We start from the raw sequence: 24,423 nt of genomic DNA, 5'->3' as shown, positions 1-24,423 counted from the left end.
CGATCGATATCCTCCGGAGGTTCTGATTCAACGGGATGACGTCAGTGACGTCACGCGGAGCATTTCAACAGTCTCACCTACTTTTACCGCCCGAGTTTAAAAAATCAGCCCGAATGAGGCGCATTTTTCGCGTCCTGTCATTTACGCGCCCGGCGGACATCCAGGCGTGCGTGCGTGTGTGTGACCACATTGACTTTGTATTAACAAACATCCCCAGTTCCCCTATTATGAATTCCTCCATCAGGTCTATGTCAGTGGTCACTAAGGTTGAAGTGAGTGCTGCTTCATGTTGTTCAGTATTTATAATATAGTCAGAAGAAAAGTTAATGTTGAATATGTGAATCTTTTTTAATTACCCTTGTTTAATTTATTTATATTTGTGTATAAAAGCTGCTCCTCAAGACTCTGACTTGTAGAGCAGCTTTATGTGTCAGAGGTTCAGTGAGACATGAATTACATCTTTTGAGGCTTTTTAAAACCAGACTTTTTTATTTCATGTTTATGCATGAAAGCACTGTTTAGACATGTTTTAAAGTCTGAAGTTACTGAGTAGTAATGTATGTTGTATTACCTTGTGTCCTTAAGATTCACTTGTTGGTTCATAATTGACTGTAAAAGGGAATATTACTAAATAGTTGTGTTGTGCATACTGTGATATTCTGAACTCTCATGTTCAAACTGCACCATCTTTTCATTAAATACATTTGAGAAGTTAAAAATGTCCCTCGATTTAGGTCTCAGCTTGTCATGCAGGGGTGATAGTGCGTCCCAAAGCCAGACCAGTAGAGAACCACAGCCCCAGACCAGTGGAGAACCACTACCCAGACCAGTGGAGAACCACTGCCTAGACCAGTGGAGAACCACTACCCAGACCAGTGGAGAACCACTGCCCAGACCAGTAGAGAACCACTGCCCAGACCAGTGGAGAACCACTACCCAGACCAGTGGAGAACCACTGCCCAGACCAGTAGAGAACCACTGCCCAGACCAGTGGAGAACCACTACCCAGACCAGTGGAGAACCACTGCCCAGACCAGTAGAGAACCACAGCCCAGACCAGTAGAGAACCACAGCCCCAGACCAGTAGAGAACCACAGCCCCAGACCAGTAGAGAACCACTGCCCAGACCAGTGGAGAACCACTGCCCAGACCAGTAGAGAACCACAGCCCCAGACCAGTAGAGAACCACTGCCCAGACCAGTGGAGAACCACTGCCTAGACCAGTGGAGAACCACTGCCCAGACCAGTAGAGAACCACTACCCAGACCAGTGGAGAACCACTGCCCAGACCAGTGGAGAACCACTGCCCAGACCAGTAGAGAACCACTACCCAGACCAGTGGAGAACCACCTGTCTCAACTGTGAAAAAGCTTTTAACAAAGTTAATGTAATAATGTTTGTTTGATCTTTGATAAAGTAATGTAGGTTAAAATAAGTATAATGAAATTAAATAGATTTATTTTATAATCTTAAATACATTTGCATATATAGTTATACATTCATACAAGTACACCTAAATAAACAAGAAACAAATGCAAAGACAGTTATTTAACAATATGTTCTGGAGTAGTTAGAATTATACCGTGTTAGTGACAACCGGCCCTTTGAGGGCCGCCATGAGGCCGATGTGGCCCTCGGTGAAAATGAGTTTGACACCCCTGCTGTAGACCGACACGTTGACACCAGCAGTGTCTCCACTGCGGCTGCTGACGCATGCACATTTCTTGACCGATGAAGAAGGAGATGACGAATGGTAATGAAGATGTGGCGAAGACTTGAATATTCACCACGAGATGCCACGGGGAATGAGGCGGGCGCTTCTGCATAGCGCGACATTAGGAAAGAACACTGTTCCCGCCTGTGGCCGCCGGCCCAGTCGGCCTCAAATAGGACCTGGGAGCGTTAGGCGGCATTTGGGAAATCAAACAGAAATGGTTGGAAGTAGGCCTTCTATCTAGGCCTTCATTTACTCAAGAGATGCACTGATGTACAATTTGTATTTTAAAAAAAAGTTTCAATAATATTTGTTACTCTGATGCATCTATAGCTGAGGTTAGTTGCTTACAAACACATTGCATACTAAAGATGGTGTGAGCTTCTTATAGATTAAACTACCAAAAAACTATAACATTCTACATCTGAATTACTGAATCAATAACAACCAAAGTGTTATTAGTTTTAGTGATGCTTACAACAATCACGTACTTAATTCAGCCACATATTCCTGTCAATACTTAAAGTTCATCTAGCTGATTACACTTATGTACTTTGTACTTTGTCTGGAAGTAAGAATGTGAGTGCAGGACTTTTACTTGTAATGGAGTCTTTTGTTATAGTTTTATTCAAATTCATGTTTTTCTCCAACACATGCATGTGCTTTGTTTGCAGGGATGTGAACTCTGACCTCGCAACAGAACACGGTGAAACGAAGACATGTGATTGGTTGATGCCTCGCTTTGTCTGAGCGCTGGAGGGAGTTGTGACCAATTCAGTTTATTTGTTGAGCCCATTTTCACAAATTAGAAATGTGTCTCAGAGTGCTTTACAGTCTGTACATATAGACATCCCTGACCTTTGACCTCACCATATCATGCTCTCTCTCTCTCTCTCTCTCTCTCTCTCTCTGAGTGCTTCTCCTTTTCAACTCCTTAGGGGTGTCGTCAGCCTCTCCAGCCCTCCTCGCTCACTGGAGGGTGTGGGTGACTTTGAGTGCCAGAGGAGATTTGAATAACAGAAAGAGAGAGAGGGAAGAAATAAAAGGAATAAGCAGCACAAGCTCTCAGTCTCACTGCAGCAAAGAGGAGACACAGGAATAACCATGCCCGAGCCAGTCCCTGCAGGTATGCAGATACTTTTTGTGAAGACATCATTTGTTTTAATTAGTTTGGGGTTTAAGTTACATTGGTGATGTGGATGCTTGAATTTGGGTTGCCTGGTTGTTTTGGAGATATAGTTGCATATTACTTATATATCTCAGGATGTTGCAGAAATTGATGGCTTATATATAATGTCAGATTTCTTGTTAATTTTTGTTTCTTTTTCTGGTCTAAGTCTAACATCAATTAATTATTCATTATGTTTTTGTAAAGTGATGAAAAGAATAAAACGATCTGATGCAAGTAAATATATGTATCTTAAGTTTTGAAGTGGAGAGTAGATGTATCTAAGAGCTGTTATGCTGTAATAATATAGTGTTTAATATTCAGTCTTAATAATGTTACCCCGTCTGACCCACAGAAGAGTTTTGCAGCCCAACTGAAGCAAACCCAAAATATCAGATGACCTCAACGCTTAATGCCACGTGTTCAATTTAATTTAGCAGACAGTTTCACACGTTCCAAAATTGTGATATCACAATGACAATGAACCAAAACAGACCAAATACTTGAAAATATAACCTACAAATGATACGAATGACTGTTCGTCTCTGCTAAAGATTCACGTGACATTTAAATGACTGGCTAGACGGATTGGGCGTCTCATAAATACAAACATTTGGCGATTTGGCTCCTGTTTGTCATCCGTCCACGGAGAATATTTTAAAGGTCATAAATTAGCACAACCAGCTGATATGACATCATCGGTATGTTAATGACATTACCTCATGCTGAAAAGCTTCCACAAACAGTCACTACAGCAAGGACAGCAGGTACGCGCTACGTATACCTGCCGGCAGTGATATGCGTGCTGTTTACTGTACTTTACAGAAGTTAACACGATAACATTTTGAACACAATATTCACAGTTTGTTATGCTTTTTAACAAAAGCCAACATTAGTGGGCTAATAAACACGTTAATTATTACATTACCCTTAAAACCTGTATCCTCATAGAAGTGTGCTTTTCAAAATTGTTTATTATATTGCAAAAAGCAAACAAGACAAAGTTAAAGTTTGACTTAACATGATTTTGCATATTCAAGTTCTATAATAATAAATTATATATATATATATAAATGTATGTGTATATATATATATACACATACATTTATAGTTAAAAAAACTATTTCTGATCTGCAGCTGACACACACACCCTTCATCTTCATCCTCACCCTTTATCCTCACTCTTCATCCTCACCGTTCATCCTCATCCTCACCCTCACTGGGTTATCTGTCTTTAGTGTGTCAGATGATATAAGCCTTGTTAAAAAAATATATACATTTTAAATATATATATATATATATATATATATATATATTTATCTTGTTGCTTAAAATTTATTTTTAAATATTCTTTCCTCCATGAAACTGATTTGGCCGCCTGTGTGTGTCCTCGTGGAGCCTCCATCCTCCACGTTGACCCTGTGGCTCTAAATCACTGACAGACAGGCGAGTGAAAGTCACAGCGGAGTCTCGGAGAAGAAGTTGAGCCCAAACCTCTTCAGTTTAACGTCTCCTCCGCCCACGCTGGAGTAGTAAATGGGCTTTGATGGACTTTCTTTGCCAGCTTTGCTCCTTACTCGCAAATTATACTATGCATTTAATTTAATTTTTTGCTGTATCCGTCCCCGAGCTGATGGTTTTGTAGATCTAAGTCAGGCCCTTTTTTATTTTTAACCGACAGACATAACCGGGCACTGCTTTTATTTACCATATACAGCCTCAGAGTTAATCCCTGTAATGTCGATCCCACTTTCCTTTCGGCTGGTCAGCACCTCTCTTTCATTCCAACTGGGGGTCAGATAACTAGACACTGTGATTCAAACGGCTCCACAACTATATGTGTCTTACACTCCCATGAGACATCTTCACCCTGAACTTAGAGTCTCTCGCCATTTGTTTCGTCTGTATTTACTCGCGGTACGAGTTGAGCTGTTTTCCCACCCTCAGCTGACAGCTAAAAATACTCACCCATGATCTTTTTCACGTTTTCTTTTTCCCATTCCTCCTTAGATTATAGAGTTTCGCACCCGAGTGTATTCGATTTGGTTGCAATCCCACGTTAGATAAGTCATTCCATGTGAGGAATCTATCAGAAAGTTCCCTCATGGTCATCAGGCCTGCGATGCCTTCAATGTGCTGTTGTTCCAACGGACTCCATCAAGCACATGACCGTCTTCTGGTCTAGTGGTTGCAACCTATAGTTATGATTCATGTTCACAATTCCTTTCGCCTGAAAAAACGTAATGAGGGCAAGTTGAACCAGACGAGCTGTGAGAAGTTTATCATTCATGTCCCAACCCTGACATGAAATGATGGAAGAATGAAGCCTCTCAGATAATAAACTATAACGCCAATATACAAACTGAAGAACCCATCACGAAAAAAAGTTCCTATTGATGTTATATCAATGATGACTCTTCATATTTTTTGTCTGATATTGTTCTTTTGAGTTATTTATATATCCACTCAAGTACAAGTTTGTATTATCTTTAAAATGATTTCATTGTGCTCTAATCATAATCTCAGTTTTACATACAAAAAAGTTCCAGAGCAGGTTGCAAATCATCTTTAGAATTTGGAGAATGCAGACCAGATATCCGTGGGAACATGTGTTTGTTCAAACCCACTGTAATGTTCCTGTGTAGCACACTGTAAAGGCCATAAACACACACACTACAAACAGTTTGTTATGGCAGATAAAAGCTATTGAATGATGTGCTACCGAAATATCTTCATAAACTTGTTATCCTGCTGTCTAAAACCACCCGGACGTCCTTAAAGGCGTGGCCCGGTCAGACTGACCCTCCTGCTTTATGTCTGGGTCGTCGCACACTTGGTAAATCAAGCTGTCAGTGGTGAACACAGAGAGGTCAACACAGTGAGGGGAAGACCCGCAGTACCTCAGCTGAACTCCAGGTTATATTTAGGATAGAGCAACCGTATAAAACAGACGCACACATCATTATGCTTCCAGAAATAAACAGGAACATAACTTCAGACAAATAGGTAGAGCAGATCATTTCACGGAGACCTTGTGTGAACAAAATACGGAAAGAAGTATCCCACAAATAAACTAGAATGGGCACTCGGTAGAGCGCATACCTTCGCATATCACAAGATTGGGCATTGAATTATGAACATGTTGGCATTAGTTGCATGCTAATTGGATACAAATTGACCGCGCTATGGTAAAAAGAAGATTTTGACCTTTTCATGACCTTGACCTTGATCTTTGACCCGATTGATCCCAAAATCTAATCAAATGGTCCCCGGATAATAACCAATCATCCCACCAAAGTTTATGCGATTTGGTTTAATACTTTTTGAGTTATGCGAGTAACACGCATACAAATAAATAAATAAATAAATACACGGCGATCAAAACATAACCTTCCGCATTTTCAATGCGAAGGTAACAACAAAAACAAGCATACCTAAAACAAATCTACAACACCTTTTACTACTTTGATAATGTATATATATATATATGAAACCATGGCCTGTCTCTGAGGGGACATTTAACCCTCCGTTACCTTCAGATGTATAACATCTTTTACCCTTTTTGACCACAGCAATTAAAACCTCCAGTAAATTATTTTAATGAATATTGTTTCCCAAGTTTAAGTTTGAGGTACTTTATGTGTGTTTGTTGATACCTAAATAGCCCTTTAAATAAATGAAAAAGTTGATATTTCTTATATGTTTTACACAGTGAATAACAGCCTGGGTCAAATTGACCCCAAAGAACACCGATGCGGATCAAAAACTTGTTGGAGATGATCAAGATTCACGCCCAAGTAGATTGACTTAGCAGATATTAATTCAGATTTACACTCAATGTAGCTGTGAAAACGTCTCGCAGGAAGTGTGAAGTATTCATACCGAAGTCTTCCAGTTAATTAACACGAAAAGCAACAGGCGGAAACTGTTTTGTTCCTTATTGTTCGGAGACTCCTGTTCTGTAAGACGCCATGTGGGCTACACAGTCCTACACCAATGTGTGGCATTAAACAGTTCTATTAAGATGTCAGCTGTTTCCACGAGGTGCTGCACACACACTGCTCTGTGAGAGAGAATACAACATATGTGCTGTGGATTAGGACGGAATAGAGAGACGGAATAGTAAAAAGAACTCGTCTAACTTTAGCTAACAGCCAAGTGAATACATTGTAAATTCATGTAATTGAAGACAAACCTTAAGTGACCGGTTAAGCCAGCAAGGTCAAGTGGTTGGACTATTCAAGGAAACTGTTCAAGTTGAAAGAATGTGGCACGGCATCAGGGAGGTCACAAGACACCGCGTCTGGCCTTTAGCCGCATGGCGGTGGCCCCCAGGCAGACACCTGAGCAGTTGGGTATATTATATGCATCTATTTCAGTTCAGAATTTACTTTTGCCAGATTTGGGCCTCAACTATCCCACCCACTCATCCTCTATAGCTCCAATTGGGCCATAGATATCTGTTGTGAAGCGGCTTAATAGAAACTTCACGTGTTTTACCTGGTTGGTAAAAGGCCTATTTTAGATTTACGGACCAAAACGAGCAGCTTCAGATAACTAAACATTCCTGGAACAACCGTTGTATATCACGCCATCATTTTCAGACAAACATCCAGTTGGATGTCGTAAACCGATTTGTAATTATATGGATCCAGATCCATGACCACTCAAAATGATTTAATATAAAAAGGATGTATACGTTGTTAATAAGTGTATAAAGGGGATTACGATAAGGCTCGCAGAATCAGTAACTTCTTTTAAATCACTTCTTAAAAATCATTTTTCAAGAACAGCTTTTAAGTGATCTCGTCCTTTTATGCTGAACTTTGGTTCCCCAAATTTAGTTTGTCTGTTTTTTTATTTTTTATTTAAATTTATATATATATATATATATTATTATTTTTTTAATTTTTTTTTAAATATTATATATATATATTATTATTATTAAAAACAATTCTATGTTTTCTTACTATTCCATTTGTTTTGCCTTGACTCTCTGTAGAGCACTTTGTAAACATTGTTTTTAAAGGTGCTAGATAAATAAATGTTGTATTATTATTATTATTATAAATACAGTTTCTAATCATCTCCTTACTCTGTTTCTCCTCCTCAGAGAAACCGGAGGGTCCGGGTAAGTCAGCTGCTCCTCAACATCAGCCTGCTGACCTTTCGTGACTTGATTATGGCGCTCACATTTTCACTTTTTGCTCGCATATCATGTCAACTGCCCGTGTCGAGCAAACGCTCTGACTCCGAGGGAGTGTAATCCGCACAAACTTTGGATTTAACTTTCTGTATGCCAGCATAATGTTTATATATTATATGTTTACCTTCAGGCATTTTCACTCGGAATGTGTTGCACTGAAATGATCCGGTTACTCAGATGACGGAACAGGACGGACTGGGTCATGTGATACCAATCTGGATTTTATGTGACACACCGATGCCGTCCATTTGCTCAGCTGTCGGGGTGTATTAATATATGTTTACCAAAGTGGCTACCACTGTATTTCTTTTAATTTTATGTCTAACAAAAATCCGTTAATTGTATCCCCAGAGGAGTCAGCGGAAGAGGGTGAGGGATAATGATTTGCTTTTTACTTTCTCCCCCTTTTTTGGGGGGGGATTTTGAGTGATTCAGAGCATTCACATGTTCTCATGTGACATGCAGTGGGTTTGAGTGTTGTGCATTTGAGCTCATCAGTCAGGGTAATTACCTGAATAATAATAGCGTAGCTTTAGATAATAAGTAAATTACAATCACGATTCGCCCTGTAAGTCGACCACACATCACAGACAACATGAAGCCGTTAGTCTGCTGCTTCCATGCAGCGTGTTTGTGTTTCTCAGTGAGCCGACAGCATGCGTCACTCTACATCTCTACATCTCCACGGTGGAGCAACAGGTTTAATTTCCTCAGTTTATTGTGACAATCTAATGTCAGAAATGGTCAAAGTGCGTTGTGCACATGTAGGTAGCGTACAGTGTGTCTGTACGTGTTGGTATATTGTGTTGACGACCTGCCTAATGGGAATTCATGTTCTTGTTTCCCGTTTGGTGTTTTGTGAGTGGAATCATCTTGTTGATTTTTTGAGTTGTTCTGCATGTTGGACTGAAGTATCTACATGTATGAGGCAGACACGATAGACCATCTGTATGGATGTTAATACAAACTGAACTAACGGAACAACTTAATGCATTCTCAACATCTGTTAACTCCCACGATGCCCTTTGGGTTCCACTCCACTGCGGGCATCACACGCAGTATCTGTGGTCTGCTTACATGTTCTCGTGAAGTTTAACCGGAGACCCTCCCGTTGCCAACCGCTTAACCATGATTTTTATTTGCCCAGCTGAACTGCAGGAAAATAAAGATGGTAGCCACCTCTCAGTGTCAGGGAATAATACACTTGTTCTATTAAGTGTTGCCTCAGCACCCTCAATTATGAGGAGATGAAGTGAATAACGACAGTCATTCATTCTCTTTAGAGCCACTCCTACCAGATGGAGGTAAGAATAAATCCTGTGCTTTGAATGTCCCGGTTCGATATGTCCGTCTCAATAATCCATCACATGTATTCACGTAGAAGTGCATACATGCGCCAGTCAGTGTGACAACACGATATCTGCATGACTGAACATTTTAATGTCAAAGCTGTTTCCTGTTTGACTCCGGTGACCTGCATCCTGTTTGTTGTGTTTTTTAACACCCAACAAATACATGACTTCATATACAAACTTTGAATAAATTGAGAACATTATAAATATGCTCGTCAATGACTGATATGCTGCCAAATAACAGGATAACATTGAAGTAATGTTGAATGCCTGGTGTTTTTTGTCATCACTGGACTGATATGTGCATATACTTTATAGTATATGCTATGTGTGAACTTAATCCTGGTTTGGTTTGACATATATATTGTTCTATTTCCAGGTACAGTATAAAAACCTAATTGTATTTTCTGGTTTCTGGGTGTTTTTATTGTAATTGTAGATATTTCTGTGTTATATTCATCAACTGATATATTTATGATTGCATGTAGTAAGTAGCTCTACACGTGTCAACAAGTCAACTCTGTATTAAATGTGATGGTGCATGGTGCTTCTGTTTTTTGTTTATTGGTCTCCGTTGCAATCGTTTGTCCTGTGCAACAAGCATTCTGCTTCCTAGCTGCTTTTTTCAGTTGAGTTTGCTTCCCTGTCTGCAGCATATTCAGATGGTGACGATGGTAAGGACAGAACGGCGCTCATAGTCACATGTCTGTTGATTATTTACTTTTGCCCTTCCAAAAGTATGCTTTGAGTGTTTTACGTTTATGTATAACTGTGGTATTATGTGTTCGTCAAGATGTCACATAATATATGAAAGATTAAATGGACCGCTTATTATTTGAAATACTTTTGATTACTTCAATTTGGACTGAAATGACGACATTAAAAAACGGTTAAAACGTCATTTTACAACAACAAAATGAATTCAATGTGGTTCCCATAGTTATATTTAAGTGCTTACTTTGCTCTGTAGACAACTTAACATTTTTATTTTAATTGCTGACTGACTGCAGTTGTCTCTGCAGTGGTGTGTCACAAAGCCGCTAGCTACATCCTAATATAAGTATGCTTGCTTCCCACTCGTATCTTACAGATCCCATAAAAATCATGGCTAAAAAACCCACCCTGAGAGCTTTGCTCTGCAGAATAAGCCACACCCACAACTCCCCATACGCTCCTCTGTGTAAGGGAGGAACAAAGCAGCGTGACGTTCCTCTGCTCTCAGTCACCGCTGCTCCATCCCACTGACCGGATGATGCCGATTATGTCATTTTTCGCAATCCTGAAGAGTGCTACCCCTCCCATGACACCAGCTCTCTTTTGCCTCTGTCCCTCTGGCAATCTGAACAATGAGAATGGAAACACAGCTGTGGTTTATTTGGAGTGTCTCTCGTGGAACAATGGCAGCTGTTGCTGCAAACATACCGAGTGCCATCTGATCTGACACTTTTATGAACATTATGTTGAACAGTGAAATGGCAAGGAGAGCTCAAACAGTGAGGTCATCCAAGGGATCTTAGCCGGTACATAGATGCCGCCATACCGCACTGTGGGAACATCAGAGGTCAGGTTTTATCTTCTATCTGATGGCCAAAGAATAAAACATGGTTGTAAATCACAGCGATGCAGCGTGATTCAGAAGTCAGCCATCTAAAAATGTTCTTGATATTCAAGAGCTTTTTATTCATGGTACAAAGTCGTCCTTCCCTGCCGCGGGTCTTTCAAGGCCACGGCTCCCAATCTGGAGTTCGTCTGGACTGATAAGAGGCGGACAGGATGGAGAAAGGTTAGAGATGTGCCGAGACGCCGGGGAGCTGAAGGCGGCCGCTTCCTTCTGGTGCCCTTCAAATTGTATGTGAAATGTCCTGTACCTGGTGAGCCTGAGGGGAATCACCGACTGATAACCTTTCCCCCCACTGGCACACAAGTCCATAATCTTCTGTGCGGTGCATATTATCAAATGCTGAGGAGAGATATGTAGCATTCCTCAGCTCTGTAGAGGCAAAGACCAAAGGTGGCGTGGCTGGTTTGTGTCTATTGCTATATTTGGGTGGGTGAACTGAAACTCACCCTAAAATATGACCTGATGAGCAAGGAAGAGGTCAAGCAGCCAGGGAGAGGTCACCAAGCGCTGTTTGGTTACTGCTATGGAGGACACGACCATGAAGTCTGTGTGGAATGAGTCCTGTGATGCTTCCGGGAAGCGGCATCTCGTCCTAGCATTTACGAGATCTCAATGTTTGCCTTTCATGAATGTCCTTCGCTGCATGTTGGGCCTCCGCAGGCTCCTCCTGCAGTGGGCTACAGATCGAGATGCATTGGTTGCCCAGAGGGGAGACAGGTAGACGGCTCTGCAGGCGTACCAGACACGATCCTCAGCATAAGCGGCGACACATTTAAAGTGGAAAGAAAAGACGAGCGGCGCATGATTAGAGGAAAACTGGAGCGTGGAACAAAGAAGTTTCGCCGCGCCGTGCAAACACCTCGTGGTTGTCTCCATCGCCCCCCATGCGCCTCCCGCAGTCGGAGCACAGCTGTTTCTCTCGAGGCTTCGCAAAGTGCTAATTTTACATGGTGGGGAAATTTAATTCAACACTAGAGCGAGTCGATAGCGTGGCTAGCAGCACGCCCCCGAGACCTAATCCAAAGACAGCAGCTGAGGAACGTTCACAGGGAAACCCGAGGACTATTATTTGGTCAGAACTCAGCCCAGGCTGGATGCCAGGACATCCATATCCAATTTGAGTTTCGGGAGTCGGCTCATACAAAGACTAACCTGCCATTTACCTTCGTTTAATGAGATCATATCCAGTTACTCTTGGGATAGATTGAAAAAGTATCCTGTAAACACAGCGTGAGGATATATCTACTTCATATCACATGGATGGAGTCCAGAGGGGAAATTGCCTCTTATCATAGCATGCTATGGTAAGCCATGGTATGATAAGGGATATAACGTATGTGTGTGTGTGTGTGGGGGGGGGGGGGGAGGCAGCTTGCCATCACTTGTTTCGAGGCACTTCTTGCACCAGTATTGGAAATATATTTATAATGTTATTCGAGCATAAATGTACAGTTTCCTCAGAACTATACTGGTCTTTGGGTATTTCTAGAGGAAAATCCGACCTTGAACCACAGTATTAAATTCATCACACGTCGACGCCCTGTAAAGAAAAATGTCTTCACACTTCAGTGGTCTCTTCGCCGGCCCGGGGCTCCGGTTCTGTGCGGGTAAAGTAATCGCCGGCTCGGTGACAAGCAGCCTTGCAATATCAGTCCAAAAGAAGTAATCATGGTTGTTTCAATGTGTCACACAATTGGTGATTAAAAGTGCAGTAATCAACTAATTTGATTACTTTATTGTTTTGATTGATAACATTCACAATCTTGTTTTTGTTTTCTTGTTTTGTGTTTCACTGTGTGGTGATATTAATGTAATAATTCTACAGAATGATCTTTCTGTAATTGCTGTTCACTTAACTCCAGAGTGTACACAGACGTATGACACAGTATAACTGCAAATTGTTATACTTGCATATGTTAAACAGGGGTGTTTGTTTTTCCTAGCAAAAGCAAACCCTGCAGAGGAGGGTAAGGCGGAGCTGGAGGCACAGTGCGGGAAGGGGACCACATGCACTGCATGCACATGTGATGTTATGAAATGCAGTTGTATGCATCCTATGTGTTCTCATGTATCCGTCATATATCAATGCAAATGAAAATATCAACTGATTGGATTTGTGAGAGCACAGAATGAACAGAGGGATGTTTACGTGTCTAAACTCCACACAGACCTGCACTGTATTGTATGACTTCAGCTAGATGCCCATGTTAATGGGGTATGCATTGTTTACTGTTTTGCAACCTGAATGCTAAATCTTTGATGTGGGTGGTGAGTGCTGACGCATGGAGCCCAACAGGTGCACTTGATCTTGCTAGACGTTTTATATTTAGCACAGTTGGAGTCCAATTATTGCATTCTGGACCCTCTAATTAGTTCTGATACTCTGCTAGAGCAAGTACGTGCCACTGGCTCTGTTGCTGGCCTGAATACATGAAACACGCCCTGACCGTGACCGTGACCTTGTGTGCGCTGTAAACTGTGGACCTGAAGTGTTTTACTGGTCGGGACTTTGTGTTCTGAAGCATCGTACGTCCAATGGACAAACAGGAGAGCATGTCATCTTGTGATTTGTTGTTTGGAGCAAGTTACAAAATATTAAAAAGTACACTTTAATCTGCTATAGGGATGGTATTGGGCAGTGTCCATACAATACAGCAAAGTAATAACACTTTTATTTCATTTTATAAAAGGCTTTTCTAGGTACTTAAAGACGCTTTACAGAGGCAAAAAAAAAGTAACACGATATAAAATAATTTGCTTTTTATTTTTATGTCAAAGTACAAAACAATAGCCCCCCCAGAACATTTACTTTGCATATTTCTAATGTCATTGGTTAAGAGACGTCAGAACATGGCTAATCCTCCTTAAAGTCAAGTGCAAACCTGCAGGAAGTGGTTCTATTGGTGATAAGCAGCACTGACAGCCAATGATCAGCCGACGGGCTGCTCGGGGGGCATGGCTGCAGCGCTGTCCCCTCGCAGCAGGAGGGCCCAGGTGTGATCCCCGATCAGGCGCTCCCTCTGTGAGGGCTGTGCACGTTCTCCCCGTGGCAGCGTGGGTTCCCTCCGGGTTCTCCGGCTTCCTCCCACAGTCCAAAGACATGCGGCTCAGGTTAATTGTGGACTCTAAATTGCCCGTATAGGTGTGAGTGTGTTGTGTGCTCTGTGATAAACTGGCGACCTGTCTATGGGGAACCCCGCCTTCACCCAATGGAGCTGGGATTGGCTCCAGCAACCTCTCAACCCTAAATGGGAAGAGCAGTTTGGATAATGGAATGGAAGAAGCCTAAATCTGCAATGATACAACAGGGTTTGAAATATTAGACACAGATTTAATTAAATGCTAGATTGTGAATATTAGTGAATAACAATAATAATACGTATTTGTAGAGCATATAAAAAAAAGTGCTCAAATGCACTTAACGTGGTAAAAACAGAAACAATACAAAATATCAGGCGGATAAATGACATAACAGTAAAACACTGAACATAACAAGCAAGTAAATGTTGCTTTTTACCTCAATATGTAGATTTATTTTTTCAGAAACGGTTTACTTGTCATACTTCTCCATCCGTCTTTTAGCCAAATACTGTTGCTTATATATTTAGTGTGTATTGTGTGTCATATATACTGTGTGTGAGTCTTGTGAGTCAGACTTTTTTCAGAATTGTTCGTAGAAATGTCCCAAAAATGTACATTTGCATTTTGGTTCGATGCACACTGAGGACATTGCCAATAACACTGAAGGGCTTTTTCCCCCCAGGGTAAGTTAACTAATATCTTTCTCCTCTTTTTCAGAGAACATGTCGACTGAGCTCACCGGGCTCTTCGTCGAGAAGCCGAAAGAAAATCTCGATGTTGTTGTAGGTAAGAAACGCGAATGGATGAATCCGGCATGTAATGAACAGGCCTCCTCCTTCGGGTCTGGGATCAGAGGGATCAGGAAACAGCAGCGATCCATACGGAGTGTGCCGCTTACATAATGTCATATGATTTAAGTTTTTTTTTGTAAACGGCAGGATCGGATCTCACTATCATAGCCAAGGTGGATTCCACCAACCTGACGAGAAAACCCACCATGAAATGGCTGAAGGGAAAGTGGATGGACCTCGGCAGCAAGGCTGGAAAACATATGCAGTTTAAAGAAACCTACGACAGGAATACTAAGGTGTGTGTTGGACGGAGAATCTGAGACGACTAAGACCGGAAAGCAGTAATTAACAGGGTTCGTACGGTCATGGAAAACCTGGAAAAGTCATGGAATTTTATAATGGTCATTTCCAGGCCTGGAAAAGTCATGAAAAAAACGTAAATCATAAAAGTTTTGGAAAAGTTAGGGTAATGTGTTATAATCACATGTTCATTTACGCCGAGTTTAAATTAATGAATATGTTTTTTAAAGAAAGACTCAAAATATAAGCCGGCCTACGCTCTCAATACGCAACATGTTCAAAATCGTTCATGTTTATACCGAGATTTCAGTTTGGTCATGGACATTTGGTTTAAAGTCATGGGAAAGTCCTGGAAACCCATCGGCAAAATGTGTAAGAACCCTGAATTAAGCAATACCGCCACTCCCCCCCAGATCTATACTTATGAAATGAAGATCATCAAGGCGAAAGTCGGACATGCCGGGGTCTACAGGTGTGAAGTCACGGTGAAAGACAAGTGTGACAGCTCCAGCTTTGAGATCTCCGTGGAGGGTGAGTGGAAACGGACTCCGGCCCGCCACAGATTCCAAACGCGCTGATGTTTCCGTCTGATCGAGACGATCTGCAACTTCTCTTCTTACAGCTTCACAGCAGGAGGCGCAGGCAGATATCTTCTCTGCCTTCAAGAGATCGTAAGGACACCATGTGTTTACATTTCAGCCAGTCCCAGTGGAATATGTGAATGCACAACATGGAAAAAGCATACATAGACTATTAGTAGTGTGTGTGTGTGTGTGTGGTTCAGCATAGGTGGTAGATGACAGCACAGTAAAGTAAATGTGCCACGTCAGACAGCAGGCCTTGTCTTGATTCCACTGGATGTCTGTTTCCGTGCACACAGGGATGCTGGAGAGGACGACGGAGATCTGGATTTCAGTGCTCTGCTGAAAACCGCAAAGAAGTGAGAAGCTTTGCATTGTGTGCACATATAGCGAGCACACAATATGATTGTGTCCTTGAGGGGAAACAAAAGATGTGTTCTTCTCCAGTATCAATTGCATACCTGTCCCTTCGTCTCGGCTAACAGGAGGAAGGTGAAAGAGGAGCCGGTGATCGACGTGTGGGAATTGCTTAAGAACGCCCATCCGAGCGAGTATGAGAAAATTGCCTTTGAGTATGGCATCACTGACCTGAGGGGCATGCTAAAACGCCTGAAGAAGATGAAGGTCGTCGAGCCCAAGCATTGCGAGGGTAAGTCAGATTCAACCCCAGAGGAGGAAGGGCACCGTGAAGCTGGACGCAGGAAGTAACCCGCGGGAGGTTTTCACCGACGGATGAGTCGCTAATCCTGAATGTTTTGCTGTCGCTCCACAACCCCAGCTTTCCTGAAGAGGCTGGAGAATTGCTACTCAGTGGAAAAGGGCAAGAAGATCGTCCTGAGATGTGAGGTGGTCGATCCCAACGTGACGGTCAAATGGTTGAAGAATGGCCAGGAGATCAAACCCTCAGCCAAGTACATTCTTAAAAGCATGAGCACGCACACACCTCTACACACACACACACACACACACACACACACACAGTTATCATTAGCCTTGAGTGTCTTTTTTCACCCCGCTCAGCGACATGCCGTTTGCTTAATTTGGGCTCCATTTCATTCAATCATGCATCGATGGGCTTGATTGGCGGTGTTTATAATTAGCTGTGCCACGAAGTCATGTTCACGATGCTGCCGTCAACATGTTTTATTTGTGGCCCTCCAGAGGGTGAAAGGACCAGTGTGACGGATTTAGTGGCATCAAGCATCTCCAGGCCTGTCGACGGCGGTGCAAGAAGAAACATGGCGGTGCAACATGGGGGGTCTCCATTAGACGACGCACATGTGGATATTCTAAGCTAACAAAATCACAACAATAATTAGTTTTAGGTGATCTTACACGAATGAGAATGTGACTATTAGATTCCATTTCTGCCAAAAGATACCGCTAAATCCTACACACTGGCCCTTTAAGCAAGTATCACTGACGAGACATCGGATGCCTTATGCAACCCGATGCAGAGACGCCCCCCGGGGAGAAGAAGAACTCCTTTCTGCATTTCAACGTCTGGGTGTGGAAAACTCTCTGGCTCCAGGGGAAACGTGAACGTGGCATCGCTGCCTGCGCTCCGACACTCCGACCCTGATGCCGGGGGCCAGCTTTAAAGTGCATATCTATGAGGACTTCTTTCTAGCACATACATAAAAAAAGACACTAGGTTGGAGGCAATAGGTTGCCTTTTGTTACACAAGCACTTATCAATAATAGGCGGTTGAGTTCCCAAACATGACATCAATTGCACTCGGGAAAGGTTTAGAAGAAGTGGAAGGACTCGAGCAGCGATCACTTTATTTAAAGACCAACTGTTTTCTTGAATTGTTAAATTAATTCAGGTTAAAACAATAAACATACCTGTTATTCCCTGTAATAGATAAGCGATAGGACCCTATAGAAGCTGCCGGTGACTATGCCTGTTTGTATATTTCCTGTATTATGGAGAGGTAATACAGTCATTTGGTGCCCCGCCCACATCCCCCGTTTGGCCATATGAAATGGTTCTGTCCATCTTTTTTTTTTTAAATGCAACACCACCTTAAATTAGGCCAACATTTCAAATAAGACCGAATTTTTCTTTTCTTTATATGATTATTTAAACATCTTTTGTCAAAAACATATCACTTGCTTGATAAAGGAATACTTGTAATCTATTTTTCCTTTTTTAAGGTACATCATGGAGACCAACGGGAATGTCCGAACACTCACCATCAACAAGACGTCCCTGGCTGACGACGCTGCGTATGAGTGCGTGGTCGGAGAGGAAAAGTGTTTCACAGAGATCTTCATCAAAGGTGCAGCATCTTTTTCTTTTTTACAGTTCATCAACGCTACACATATGACATCATTCATGTGAGGTTGTGCACCTTGTGTCGACTGCATTGAGTTTCTGCTGAATGCATGGCTCATGACGCCCCTCTCCGCTCTTCCCAGAGCCCCCTGTGACCATCACCAAGCTGATGGATGACTATCATGTGGTTGTTGGAGAGAGAGTGGAGTTTGAGGTCGAGGTGTCGGAGGAGGGCGCCCACGTCATGTGGTCAGTATTTCTGTACTTTAGCAGTGATGGCTCAATCGAGTTTCGGGCGGACGAATATCTCTGTTACACTCAGTTCTAGATTATGAGGAAGGCATCACCGGTACTGTATGGCCTGTATGAACCATAACACATGTACAAGGTGTATCATTGTCTTATCTTTATTAAACACAGACTGAGTCAACACAGTTTTACAATAGATGAATACAAAAAATATGGAAATTCATAGTTTCCTAAGCATATTTTAGCAGTGACTGAACGGTGTCAACATCATAGCGTAATTTCACATCACACTATGAATCACACGATGAATGTTACTATGAATATTTAGCAGTGACGTGTTTAACATTTTTCTATTCATTTTCCATTATTTTCCATTATTTTCCAGGTTCTTTGAGGATATCGAGCTCGTCAAAGACAAAGACTCCACCAAGTATCGCTTCAAGAAGGATGGAAAGAAGCACACGCTCATCATCCAGGAGGCCACGCTGGAATACATTGGAATGTACCATGCTTGGACAAACGGGGGTCATACCAAAGGAGAGCTGGAGGTGGAAGGTACCACGAGAAGATCTTATATTCAAATGTGTCTTTTACTGTGTGAAGTGTTTTTAAAACAGACTTTATTTTATGTAGATTTGCTATATTTAGTCTGGGTTTTCTGCCATGTAAATCCAGAGCTGAGGATGCAGCTGGATGTAAGTGCCGGCCCGAGGGCTTCAAGCCTCGCTTTACCAACCGACTAACAACTCATGGCAGCGGGTGTCAAGATGTTGCAATCGTGAACCTTATTCCCCCTCTCCCCCGTAGCTGAACTGGTTTCCAATGTCTGATTCAGAAAAACAACTGCAGGTGTTGCAGGACATTGCAGATCTGACCGTCAGGGCAACAGACCAGGCTCTGTTCAAGTGCGAGGTGTCCGACGATAAGGTCACAGGAAAGTGGTTCAAAGACGGCGTGGAGGTCCTGCCAACCGAACGCATCAAAATGACTCACATCGGAAGGTATGAGGACAAATTAATATGTTAAAATGTCTTTTGGAGGATATGTGTCTCAGGACTGAACACATCTTGAATAGTTTTGCCTCCACGTCTTTCTTTCTGCGTTGCGTGTTTCAGGTTCCATCGTCTGCTTATTGAAAATGTGAAACCAGAGGATGCTGGAGACTACACATTTATTCCTGATGGATACGCTCTGTCCATATCTGCCAAGCTCAACTTCTTGGGTGAGAAAAAAATATCCCAAAGGTCGTATCGTGGATTTATTAATCATCAGCGGCCTACATAATACTGTCAACTTCTTTTTCTCTCTCCTCAAAACAGAAATTAAGGTCGACTACGTGCCAAGACAAGGTAGGATGGAGCCTTGCATTACATCACCTCACAGATATATAAAATCGTCATATCCCAAATTCACTCTTTCTTTGTGCGTTGTACATTAACCAGATCCTCCAAAGATCCACCTGGACACCAGCGGGAATATGGTCTCACAAAACACCATCATCGTGGTGGCAGGCAACAAGCTCCGCCTGGATGTGGAGATCACAGGAGAGCCAGCACCCACCGTCGTGTGGACCAAAGGAGACCAAGTAAAGGGTCACTTACCATTTCACGACCTTGGCATGATGTTGGAAGGTCGGACGAACCTGCTGGTGCAGCGTGGCCTGTTTTATTATCAGACTTTATCTCCTCAGCTTTAGTTTAAATGCTACCTCACCAAGAAAGAGAGATGCTGGGGGGCAAAAGAGACCCTGGTGTATGCGGTCAGAGTGCCAAAGTGCCTTTTTTTGGAAACAGGATTTGCCTGTGTCTTAGTGTGATAACCTCATGTTTTATATTCACTACAATGCTTCGGCGACCCCTGGTCAGTGGAAGTGGCGCCCTCCGGTCAGCCGGTCTCATGGATGCCCTTTTCCTTTTGTTATTTGCCCTGCAGCCTCTCTGAAGCCAGTGTGCGGCTCCGCTCGGCTTTTAGCTTGAACCCTGCTTCTGACCTTCATTTAATTGTCACACCTCCAGCCCCAGAGCGTCTTTGCACAACCCGGACTAAAGATAACCGTAATATGTGCATTTTAGTGACAAGCGACCGACATTTTGTGAAATTAAAATGTCTCTCTTAATCCCTCCCGTTTAGTTTAGCTCCGCTTGACCCAGAAAGTTGCTTCCTCAAGATGAAATGCGTATTGCATCTTTAACGCATCAGATTTACTGCGTCGATTTGAATGTCGAGTGCAAACGCACCCAGGGCGCTTAAACGCTGCACTTTCCCTTTTGTTAGCCAATCACAGCCACCGAAGGGCGCATAAGGGTGGAGGCCAGGAAAGACCTGAGCTGCTTCGTCATCGAGGGGGCAGAGAGGGAGGATGAGGGCAACTACACCATCTGTGTCAACAACGTGGCCGGAGAGGACAAGGCCATGCTGTTTGTGAAGATCGTGGGTAAGTCAAGATATTCTGGAATAAAGTCCGCCGGTGGGAACTGAAGTGCCGCCACGTGGTTTACACATCCAACACTTTTTAAATATTTGCTCAGCATTTTAAACCTTTCTGATGTGCGTTCAAACTAAGTGCCCTCTTGTTGTAGATGTGCCCGACCCCCCTGAGAACCTGAGATGCACATCGGTGGGAGAGGACTGTGCCAGCATCATTTGGGATCCTCCTGCGTTTGATGGCGGCGTACCACTCAAAGGTAAAGGATCCGTCTTGTTCTAACCTCTTCATATTTAATCGGGTTTCTGGGCGTCTTAAATTCTGATTGAGATTTTTCTCCCGTCAGGTTATCTCATGGAGAGGAAGAAGAAGGGCTCCTCCAGATGGACGAAGCTCAACTTTGATGTCTATGAAGCGTCGACATATGAGGCCAAGAGGATGATTGAAGGCGTCATGTATGAGATGAGGGTGTTTGCCATCAACAGCATCGGCATGTCTCAGCCAAGTCTCAGCTCCAAGCCCTTCATGCCGATCGGTACGTCATGGCAGCCGTCCTCCCGGAGTCTCGGCGTCCTCCCTCTGCGCAGCCCTCACCCTTCGTCAACTCCTTTGTGATTCTCTGGTTTTCTCTCGTCCCGTCGCCCTCAGCCCCGACTAGCGAGCCGATACGCCTGAACGTGCACGATGTGACCGACAGCACGTGCACCCTGAAGTGGCAAGCCCCCGAGAAGATTGGAGCTGGAGGCCTGGATGGCTATATTATTGAATACTGCAAAGAAGGAGGTGATGAAACCAGCAGTTCTGTATACAAAAATACAATTCAACACTCTTGAATCACAATATAACTTATAGATATGGATTTGAGAGCTGAATGTATTTTTTTTAACCGGATTTATGTCCAATAAGAGGACAAAAACCCTCAAAAGCAACACGATTCAACCCCTCATTACTGAGATGTACTGCATGTAATTCTCTTTCGTTTCAGGCACTGAGTGGGAGGTGGCAAACCAGGAGCTTTGTGAAAAGCAGGGATTTGTGGTGCGTGGCCTCCCCGTGGGAGAGAAGATCAACTTCAGGGTGAAGGCCGTAAACATCGCCGGACACAGTCCTCCAGCTGTGCTGTCGCAGCCCGTCACCATCCGCGAGATCATGGGTGAGTCGGTCACAATACGCCGTGGACAGGTTGGAGTCAGAGAGCACAGCGAGCTCACTACGGTTCACATAGGCGAGTCCTTCACTCTCCGATGTCTCTTCACGCTACAGAGTATCCGAAGATCCGCATCCCTCGCGAGCTGAGGACAAAGTACGTCAGGAAAGTTGGAGAAAAGATCAACCTGACCATCCCCTTCCAGGTTAGAAACCAACTTCATCTTTCGTATGTTGTATCTGAAGCTGTGTTACAGCGTACTAAAATAAACTATACATATGAGTGGAATATACTTAAGCAAATATAGGCGTTATGTCTTTGACGGGAGACTGTTTACAGGTTTGATGCAGATCAGAAATGATTAATAAAGCCTTTTGTGGCTCCATTGAAGAAATGACGTCGCTGGTTCAGCTGCATCATCTTTTATATTCTTTTTTAATTCCCACCATTCGTGGTATAGGAGTTCAATGCAAAATGTCATGAGAAAATGTTTTTAACAATATTATTTCTTCTAGGAGAGTCTATTTTACGACCCAGCTTACTTTAGTGAGAAAAAACAATTTTCTAATTTTCCTTTAAAACAGTGGCTTATAGCATACACAGTGGTTGTTTCTGTGTCGTATTGTGTCAGCTAACATATTAATGTATATTCATCAAGGTATCATCCAGCTCTTAAAAACAAAGATTATTTTGTTATTTGGTCTCATCATTTTGGAAGTGTAAACATTACATCCAAAAAAATACAGATAATTATGAGGAAATCCTCTTCCTCTTACTTTTCCGTCTCACAGGGTAAGCCACGTCCGGTCGCTACCTGGTTCAAAGACGGTGAACCCATTGACCCCAAGATGGTCAACGTCCGCAGCACAAACGTGGACACCATCCTCTTCATCCGCGAGGCAGAGCGAGAGCACTCCGGGACGTACGAGCTGGTGCTGAAGATCGAGAACATGGAGGACCGGGCCAGCCTCGTCATCAGAATAGTGGGTACGGTTGTCAGCTTTATTTTACAACCGGGGAGGTCCGCTTCTACTTTATCTTTGCCAGCGTCTGCGTTTCAGCGAGAACATCTGACACGTTATTCCATTCAGATAAACCCGGACCTCCTACGAAGATGAAGGTGACGGACGTCTGGGGCTTCAACGCGGCTCTGGAGTGGGAAGCCCCCAAGGACGACGGCAACTGTGAGATCATTGGATACACCATCCAGAAGGCGGACATGAAGACGAAGGTGAGGGAGGAAGCGGCGGTAGCGTTTCAGACTCGCAGTCGATCGACACTAACAGTCGGCGTTCCACGTGTTCCTCCCGCTTCAGGAGTGGTTCACCGTGTACGAGCACAACAGACGCACAAACTGCACGGCGTCCGATCTGATCATTGGCAACGAGTTCATGTTCCGCGTCTACAGCGAAAACCTCTGCGGCCTGAGCGATGAGGCCGGCCCGAGCAAGAACACGGCGGTCATCGCCAAGACGGGTGTGTGCACGTGTGTGTGTGTGTGTGTGTGTGTGTGTGTGTGTGTGTGTGTGTGTACAGTACAGTATGCATTTGTTGTGGATTGCCTTTTATGCCATTATTGGAGATGTCAAAGCCAAACGTGTCACATCTCTGCTCTGACTTATGGGGCTTGACCGTGTTTTCCTGCTGCTCCGTAGACCTGGCCCACAAACGAAGCCCCTTCAAGGAGAAAGACACGAGCTGTGTGCCCAAGTTTACCCAGCCTCTGATTGACAGATCCATCGTGGCCGGTTACAGCACCACCATCAGCTGCTCCGTGAAAGGCTACCCCAAGGTAAACGCGCATGTGGAAAGAGCCTGAGGAGTGCGAGTCACAGCAGGAGGCCGACCGTGCCGGTTCTCATGAAATGAAAATCTTCTTTCTCAGAATTGGATGCGTTGCACCTGATTATTTACTAATGTGTCTTTCTCGCGTCTCAGCCTAAGATTGTCTGGATGAAGAACAAGATGATCATCGGTCAGGATCCCAAGTTCTTGATGCGGAACAACCAGGGAGTGCTGACCCTCAACATTCGCAAGCCGGGCACCTTCGACGGAGGCAAATACTCCTGCATGGCGGTCAACGAGCTGGGCACGGACGAAGTGGAGTGCAAGCTGGACATCCGAGGTGAGAGGGGACGAGAGGCTGGAGGCAGATGGGCGGGATGAGGGGAGGGGGAGGGGGCATTGGTGATGTGAGTCCAAGATGGGTGGAATGGAAACGATTGGTCCGTGGTTAGTTCTGATCATGTGATAACTGTGTTATGACCGCCGCGACAGGATTGAATCGTCTAAATGTGGATATGAAAACAAAATTATTCCTATGAAATCTATCTCTCCTCCTCTGTCCTCCCACAGTGGCCACAGACCCAGACAAGAAGTGAGAAAACCGAACAGCAAAGAATGTGAAACCATACGACAGTGAATGCGTACACACTGTGAAGGCTTAATCTAATAAAAGGTAGTGATGCTTGGTATAAATAACTATATTTTGAATGTGTTTAACTTTT

General features: G+C 43.4%; 1 protein-coding gene across 9 annotated transcripts; it reads left to right on the top strand.

Moving 5' to 3' along the window:
- The first annotated feature begins 2,711 nt into the window (after nucleotides 1–2,711).
- mybpc2b (myosin binding protein Cb) lies at nucleotides 2,712–24,398 on the top strand. Of its 9 annotated transcripts, XM_056429567.1 has the most exons (32): nucleotides 2,712–2,840; nucleotides 7,996–8,013; nucleotides 8,440–8,457; nucleotides 9,372–9,392; nucleotides 10,094–10,114; nucleotides 13,005–13,028; nucleotides 14,860–14,928; nucleotides 15,081–15,229; nucleotides 15,647–15,764; nucleotides 15,856–15,904; nucleotides 16,114–16,173; nucleotides 16,300–16,463; nucleotides 16,593–16,725; nucleotides 17,975–18,099; nucleotides 18,239–18,344; nucleotides 18,730–18,899; nucleotides 19,180–19,345; nucleotides 19,460–19,566; nucleotides 19,664–19,693; nucleotides 19,787–19,929; nucleotides 20,619–20,778; nucleotides 20,924–21,028; nucleotides 21,116–21,304; nucleotides 21,418–21,552; nucleotides 21,755–21,922; nucleotides 22,033–22,121; nucleotides 22,708–22,903; nucleotides 23,008–23,147; nucleotides 23,233–23,392; nucleotides 23,572–23,708; nucleotides 23,855–24,041; nucleotides 24,272–24,398. In XM_056429567.1, the coding sequence occupies exons 1-32, from the start codon at nucleotides 2,819–2,821 to the stop codon at nucleotides 24,295–24,297; spliced, it is 3,405 nt and encodes a 1,134-aa protein (XP_056285542.1). In that variant the 5' UTR covers nucleotides 2,712–2,818; the 3' UTR covers nucleotides 24,298–24,398. The 9 variants fall into 9 exon arrangements, with proteins under 9 accessions (XP_056285542.1, XP_056285543.1, XP_056285544.1 ...); XM_056429568.1 differs by lacking the exon at nucleotides 8,440–8,457; XM_056429569.1 differs by lacking the exon at nucleotides 10,094–10,114.
- The last annotated feature ends 25 nt before the right edge of the window (nucleotides 24,399–24,423 follow it).

Source organism: Pseudoliparis swirei, chromosome 13, assembly GCF_029220125.1.
Source record: "Pseudoliparis swirei isolate HS2019 ecotype Mariana Trench chromosome 13, NWPU_hadal_v1, whole genome shotgun sequence".
Classification (NCBI taxonomy): domain Eukaryota; kingdom Metazoa; phylum Chordata; class Actinopteri; order Perciformes; family Liparidae; genus Pseudoliparis; species Pseudoliparis swirei.
The sequence above is the reverse complement of the archived record's forward strand: the minus strand, read 5'-3'. Positions and strand labels throughout refer to the sequence as shown.